This window comes from Somniosus microcephalus, chromosome 4 (assembly GCF_052327205.1).
Source record: "Somniosus microcephalus isolate GS21.2 chromosome 4, FLI_Smic_1.0, whole genome shotgun sequence".
Lineage (NCBI taxonomy): Eukaryota > Metazoa > Chordata > Chondrichthyes > Squaliformes > Somniosidae > Somniosus > Somniosus microcephalus.
In genome coordinates, this window is record NC_140990.1 from 54,078,647 (window position 1) to 54,086,125 (window position 7,479).

The 7,479-nt window shown below is 49.0% G+C and overlaps 1 protein-coding gene across 1 annotated transcript; it reads left to right on the forward strand.

Moving 5' to 3' along the window:
* Window positions 1-675: 675 nt before the first annotated feature.
* LOC147118908 (uncharacterized) lies at window positions 676-3,931 on the forward strand. Its single transcript, XM_085984658.1, has 2 exons — window positions 676-745; window positions 2,397-3,931. The coding sequence occupies exon 2, from the start codon at window positions 2,678-2,680 to the stop codon at window positions 3,686-3,688; it is 1,011 nt and encodes a 336-aa protein (XP_085840784.1). The 5' UTR covers window positions 676-745; window positions 2,397-2,677; the 3' UTR covers window positions 3,689-3,931.
* The last annotated feature ends 3,548 nt before the right edge of the window (window positions 3,932-7,479 follow it).

The window sequence follows — 7,479 nt, forward strand, 5'->3', positions numbered from 1 at the left end:
GGCTCCGCCACATAGCCATCTTTTCACCAAAACATGCTACTTGGCCCTTGTCTCCACACGGCCTGACCTTTGACTCCACACAATCTGACCTTTGGTCATCTTGTAGACCGTACACACTGCAGACAAAGTGCACCAGTGGTGGAGGGGATCGATATTGAGTCCTGTGGCAAGTGTGCTGCTGAAGTGGACTTCTCTGTCCCGCGTGTTTTGATGGATCGCTAGTGGCGTTTTTCACCTATTTCCACCTTGAAAAAAAAAATTGCTGCCAGCTTATTAAAGCCATTAAAAGCTTCTCAGGTAAGACTTACAAAAGAATGGGCCTCGTAAGTTTCCCTCTGAATAACAGAACTGCACTGAAGTTAGAAAACACAGTTCGTAAACATTTAGCAATTAAACCGGACTGGGCGGGGCCTGAGGTACGAGTTGGTAACTGAAAATTGGCGGCCAGCGTACATCACACGATGGCGGAGGGCCCGGGCATGTGGATTTCTGTATAATTTATTAATTAATTTTGTTGATTGCCCCACCGGCCCCAATATCGATGGGATGATTTTAAAAAATATTCTGTTGACCAATTGCAGCTTCCGATGGCGGTGTGTATACCCAGAATCCCACGCGCGGCAGAAAGTGCCCTATCAATAACCACAGGAACCCAGTGCGCAGCCGCGGAACTGGACAGACTCTGAGCATGCGCAGTGCGAGTGCTGGCGCTGGTCTGAAGCGGAAGAGACGGTTCCGGGAGGTGGTAGGATTATGATATGATTTTAAATGATTTTAAAAGAGAGTTGGGCGGGTACTTGAGGATGAGGATCTTATAGAGTCACGGACAACAAGCAGGGATGTGGGACTAAGCTCGAGTGCTCATTCTAAGCCAGCACAGGCCGAATGGCCTCCTTGGTGATGTCCGCTTCCATGATTCTATGAAAACTAACAGAACCAAACAAAAAAATGATCTTCCTTGGTTATTGATCATTTCACTAACTTTAAACAGAGTACTCTATACACCAACAACTTACATTTATATAGCACCTTTAAAACATCCCAAGGCGCTTCTCAGTAGCGCAGTCAGACAATAATTGACACACATAGAAACATAGAAGATAGGAGCAGGAGTAGGCCATTCGGCCCCTCGAGCCTGCTCCGCCATTCAACGAGATCATGACTGATCATCCAAATTCAGTACCCAGTCCCTGCTTTCTCTCCATATCCCTTGATCCCTTTAGCCTTAAGAAATATATCCAACTCCTTCTTGAATATATTGAATGAATTGGCCTCAACTGCCTTCTGTGGTAGAGAATTCCACAGGTTCACCACTCTCTGGGTGAAGAAATTCCTCCTCATCTCTGTCCTAAATAGCTTACCCCTCATCTTTAGACTGTGACCCCTGGTTCTGGACTCCCCCGCCATCAGAAACATCTTACCTGCATCTAGTCTATCTAGTCCTGTTAGAATTTTATAAGTTTCAATGAGATCCCCTCTAATTCTTCTAAACTCCAGCGAGTATAAGCCCAATCGACCCAATCTCTCCTCATACGTCATTCCTGCCATCCCAGGTATCAGCCTGGTGAATCTTCGCTGCACTCCCTCCATGGCAAGAACATCCTTCCTCAGATAAGGCGACGAAAACTGCACACAATACTCAAGATGTGGTCTCACCAAGACCCTGTACAACTGCAGCAAGACATCCTTGTTCCTGTATTCGAATCCTCTCACTACGCAGGCCAACATACCATTTGCCTTCTTAACCGCCTGCTGCACCTGCATGCTTACCTTTAGTGACTGGTGCACAAGGACACTCAGGTCTCGTTGCACTTCCCCTTCTCCCAATCTATTGCCATTGTGGTCCAGTGCACTGACACAAAGCTCCTTCACAATTGTAACAATTTTATTGCGGTTGCTGTGAAGGCTGCGCTTACTCTGCTCGTACACCTGGTCCCCGAAGGAGGCAAAACAGGACTAATGCTGCCGAGCTCAGCTCTTTTTGATCAGAAAATATCAACTGTTTCGCCTCGCCAGGAAATGCACAAAAGAGACATCAGTGCTGATTGGCTGCCCAGGAAAGTACCCAGAGAGTGCTGAGAATGTGGAACTTGCTGCCACAGGGAGTAGTTGAGATGAAGAGCATGGATGCATTTAAGGGGAAGCTGGATAAACACATGGGAGAAAGGAATAGAAGGAGATGCTGATGGGGTGAGATGAAGAGAGATGGGAGGAGGCTCGTGTGGAGCATGAACACCGCATGGGCCAGTTGGGCTGAATGGCCTGTTTCTGTGCTGTACAATCTATGTAATTCTATGTAATAAGAGAGGAAAGAATGTTCCATAGGAACTAGAATTATCTGTACTGCATTTTAATCCTGAACTTACAGTGATGTCTTTTGTAAACTGCTTTTACAGGGAATATCATCAGCCTTTGAATATGGAAGGAGAAATGTTTGTCTGTTCTGTCTGTGGGAAAAGATTTCATACATCATTGTGACTGGAAAAGCACCGAGACACACACACACACCCGAGTGAGAGTGTTCCAGTGCACTGACTGTGGAAAGAGCTTTAACCAGTTACACAGCCTGAAAAAACATCGCACTGTTCACAGCGGGGAGAAACCGTACACGTGTTCCGTGTGTGGACGAGGGTTCAACTGATCGTCCAACCTGGAGAGACGCAAGGACACCCGCACCATGGAGAAACCGTGGAAATGTGGGGACTGTGGGAAGGGGTTCAATTACCCGTCCCAACTGGAAACTCATCGACGCAGTCACACTGGGGAGAGACCGTTCACCTGCTCCGTGTGTGGGAAGGGATTCACTCAGTTAGCTCAGCTCCAGACACACCAGCGCATTCACACTGGGGAGAGGCCGTTTTCCTGCTCCGTGTGTGAGAAGGGATTCACTAATTCATCCAACCTGCTGACACACCAGCGAATTCACACTGGGGAGAGGCCGTTCACCTGCCCCGTGTGTGAGAAGGGATTCACTAATTCCTCTGACCTTCTGAAACACCGACGCATTCACAGTGGGGAGAGGCCGTTCACCTGCTCTGTGTGTGGGAAAGGATTCATTCGGTCAACCCATCTGCTGACACACCAGCGAGTTCACACTGGGGAGATGCCATTCACCTGCTCTGTGTGTGGGAAAGGATTCACTCAGTCATCCAATCTGCTGGCACACCAGCGAGTTCACACTGGGGAGAGGCCGTTCACCTGCTCCGTGTGTGGGGAGGGATTCACTCAGTCATCCAATCTGCTGACACACCAGCGAGTTCACACTGAGGAGAGGCCATTCACCTGCTCCGTGTGTGGGAAGGGATTCACTCGCTCGTCCAGTCTCCAGACACACCAGTATGTTCACACTGAGGAGAGGCCGTTCACCTGCTCCATGTGTGGGAAGGGATTCACTCTGTCATCCAACCTGTTGACACACCAGCGAGTTCACACTGGGGAGAGGCCGTTCACCTGCTCCATGTGTGGGAAGGGATTCAATCAGTCATCCCACCTGCTGACACACCAGCGAGTTCACACTGGGGAGAGGCCGTTCATCTGTTCCGTGTGTGGGAAGGGATTCATTCAGTCATCGCACCTGCTGACACACCAGCATGTTCACACTGAGGAGAGGCCGTTCACCTGCTCCGTGTGTGGGAAGGGATTCACTCTGTCATCCAACCTGCTGAGACACCAGCGTGTTCACATGTGATTGCAGGGGTTGGATGCTGCTGTTAATCACATCCAGGACTGAACCATGTTCATTCTGACAATTGGGGTTTGTTTCTGCTGATGTTAATAACCCCTATAACTGGGCTGGAGTTTAATACTCTGGATATATAGCTGATTGACTTGTCGGGGCTGCAGTGTTCATTTAAGAACCGCTGTCTGATCTTTCCCCTTAATTTCTGATGAGAGTCCCTGAATTATTTTACAATAAAATTATGAACTTTTACTTCAATCCTAAATTGATCTTTGGTACAAAATCTACAATTCAGTGTCTGAAAGGTTCCACTGATTAACATCTCCAATTAGAAAGTGCTGATTTATCCTTGCTGACAATTCTTACTGACTTGCACATTACACACAGTGGCACCTCCATTATCCACCAGAAAGAAGGGGAATGGGAATTGGTGGAGAATCGAGAGTCCCCAAATGTTGCCCCTCCCGTCTGGTACAGCAACCCGCTCAGCATGGGAATGGAGACAAGTCCAGTTATAGTGACGGGATGAGTTAAAGGTATTTACTCAGACGGGCGGAAGGTGGGAAGTGGTGTTCCACAGGGATCGGTGCTGGGACCACTGTTGTTCATCATTTACATGAATGATTTGGACTTGGGAATCAGAAGTACAATTTCAAAATTTGCGGATGACACTAAATTGGGGGATGTAGTTAATACTGAGGAAGACTGTGATAGCATCCTTGTAGAATAATTCAGTTGTGTTCAGTAAATAGCAGCATCTTTTAATTTGCTTTGACTGATCACATCATAGAGTCATAGAGTTATACAGCACAGAAAGAGGCCCTTCGGCCTATCGCGTCCGCGCTGGCCATCAGGCCCTGTCTAATCCCATTTTCCAGCATTTGGTCCGTAGCCTTGTATGCTATGGCGTTTCAAGTGCTCATCCAAATGCTTCTTGAATGTTGTGAGGGTTCCTGCCTCTACCACCCTTTCAGGCAGTGAGTTCCAGATTCCAACCACCCTCTGGGTGAAAAAGTTTTTCCTCAAATCCCCTCTAAACCTCCTGCCCCTTACCTTGAATCTATGCCCCCTTGTTATTGACCCCTCTACTAAGGGAAAAAGTTCCTTTCTATCTACCCTATCTATGCCCCTCATAATTTTGTACACCTCAATCAGGTCCCCCCTCAGCCTTCTCTGCTCCAAGGAAAACAACCCCAGCCTGTCCAGTCTTTCTTCATAGCTGAAGCTCTCCAGCCCAGGTAACATCCTGGTGAATCTCCTCTGCACCCTCTCCAAAGCAATCACATCCTTCCTATAGTGTGGCGACCAGAACTGCACACAGTATTCCAGCTGTGGCCTAACCAGCGTTTTGTACAGCTCCATCATAACCTCCCTGCTCTTATATTCTATGCCTCGGCTAATGAAGGCAAGTATCCCATATGCCTTTTTAACCAACTTATCCACCTGTTCTGCTGCCTTCAAGGATCTATGTACATGCACACCAAGGTCCCTCTGACCCTCTGTCTTTCCTAGGGTCTTACCATTCATTGTGTATTCCCTTGCCTTGTTAGTCCCTCCAAAATGCATCACCTCACACTTTTCAGGGTTAAATTCCATTTGCCACTGTTCCGCCCATCTGACCAACCCATCTATATCGTCCTGCAGACTGAGGCTACCCTCCTCGCTATTTACCACCCCACCAATTTTCGTGTCATCTGCGAACTTACTGATCATACCTTTTACATTCACATCCAAATCATTAATGTAGACCACAAGTGTGGTGTATGTGCCTTTAAGAGCCCCTGTATACTGTAATGCCGGTAGTGGCCACTCGGGCTATATAAGCCTGTATAGTGTCTTGTATCTTTTAGTTCACCTCCAGACTTTGTTCAGTAAACACCTGTTAAACCAACTCCTGCATTCCGTGTCTCCATTAACACACGGACACAACAACAAACAGCAAGGGACCCAGCACCGATCCCTGCGGTACACCACTGGACACAGGCTTCCAGTCACAAAAACAACCTTCGACCATCACCCTCTGCCTTCTGCCACTAAGCCAGTTTTGGATCCAATGTGCCAAGGCACCCTGGATCCCATGGGCTCTTACCTTCTTGACCAGTCTCCTATGCAGGTCTTTATCAAAAGCCTTACTGAAATCCATGTATACCACATCCACTGCACTACCCTCATCCACACACCTAGTCACCCCCTCGAAAAATTCAATCAAATTAGTCAGACATGATCTTCCCTTGACAAAGCCATGCTGACTATCCCTGATTAATCCTTGCCTCTCCAAGTGGAGACTAATTCTGTCCCTCAGAATTTTTTCCAATAATTTCCCTACCACTGATGTTAGGCTCACTGGCCTGTAATTCCCTGGTTTATCCCTACTACCCTTCTTGAATAATGGTACTACGTTAGCTGTTCTCCAGTCCTCTGGCACATCCCCTGTGGCCAGAGAGGTTTTGAAAATTTGTGTCATAGCCCCTGCAATCTCCTCCTTTGCCTCACAGCAGCCTGGGATACATCTCGCCTGGGCCTGGGGATTTATTCACTTTTAAGCCTACTAAAACCGCTAGTACCTCCTCCCTCTCGATGCTAATATGTTCAAGTATACCCCTGCCCGATTTCTATGTCTACATCGTCCCTCTCCATAGTGAACACAGATGCAAAAAATTCGTTTAAAACCCCACCTACATCTTCTGGCTCCAGACACAGATTGCCACTTTGGTCCCTAATGGGCCCTACTCTTTCCCTAGTTATCCTCTTGCCCTTAATCTATATTTATAAAAGAGCTCTTCTGTCTGCCTTCCTGTCTGTCTGTCTGTTCTCTATACGTTAGAAAGTTATAGAGCGTACCTACATGCGCGTCACATCAAAAGAAAGCTTACGATTACGGACCGGTCATAGGCGTATTTACGTTTCGGCCGGACAAAAATTGCGCCCGCGGTATCCAAAAAACGTTCAACATTCCGCTCATTAGCATCTCATTATCCCCTCATTAGCGATAGAGTGACCTCGGTCGACCAATCGTACGCCGGGTTCCTGGCGCGTGCGGGCGGGCCCTCCTACAGTCGCGTGACGGGACAATTGACCAATCCTACACTTCGGTGACCTGACGGTCGACCAATCGGTGCATGTGTGGGCGGGCCTTATCGTTCTGAACCGAGGTGAGTCGCCGCCATCTTGATTCCAAACTTTTCCTTTCTTTTTCCCGCTTTCTGCGTCTTTAAAAAAAAAAGTTGCTTTTAAAACACATATTGTTTTTGTAAAAAGTTAATTACTTTCTAAATCTTTTATCGAATCTCATTAATTTTCCTACCTTTCCCCGTTTTTCCAGTTAGGCCTCGAAGCTTCGGCCTCTCCTCTGCACCCACGCCCGAGCTAGGCACCTCCCGGCCCCAGTCAACAAGCAGCCTCCGATCACCGCCATCTTTGTGAAGGCTGGAGGGGCGGGCCTCAGCCGAGCGTCGCTACCCGCTGCCATCTTAGTAAAGGCGGGTGGGGCAGGAGTCAGCGCGCGCGACTTGAGTCCGACCGGGCCTCACGCTGTAGGTTGCGCGGCGGCGTCTCGCTCTCTGCTCTTGAAGCCGGCTCGGGCGGGGGGCGGGGTCGCTCTCTCTGCTCTTGAAGCTGGCTAAGGCGGGGGGCGGGGCTCGGGAGATCGGGCCTCCGGAGATCCGGGGGGGGGGTGAGCCTCGGGAGATTGAGGGGGGGAGCGGGGCTCAGCAGATCGGGGGGGGCGGGGCTAGGGAGATCGGGGGGCGGGGCTCGGGAGATCGGGGGGGCGGAGATCGGGAGATCGGGGGGCGGGGCTC

Coding starts and splice junctions, on each gene's coding strand:
- LOC147118908 (XM_085984658.1), top strand. CDS start 2,678: ATGGAGAAACCGTGGAAATGTGGGGACTGTGGGAAGGGGTTCAATTAC.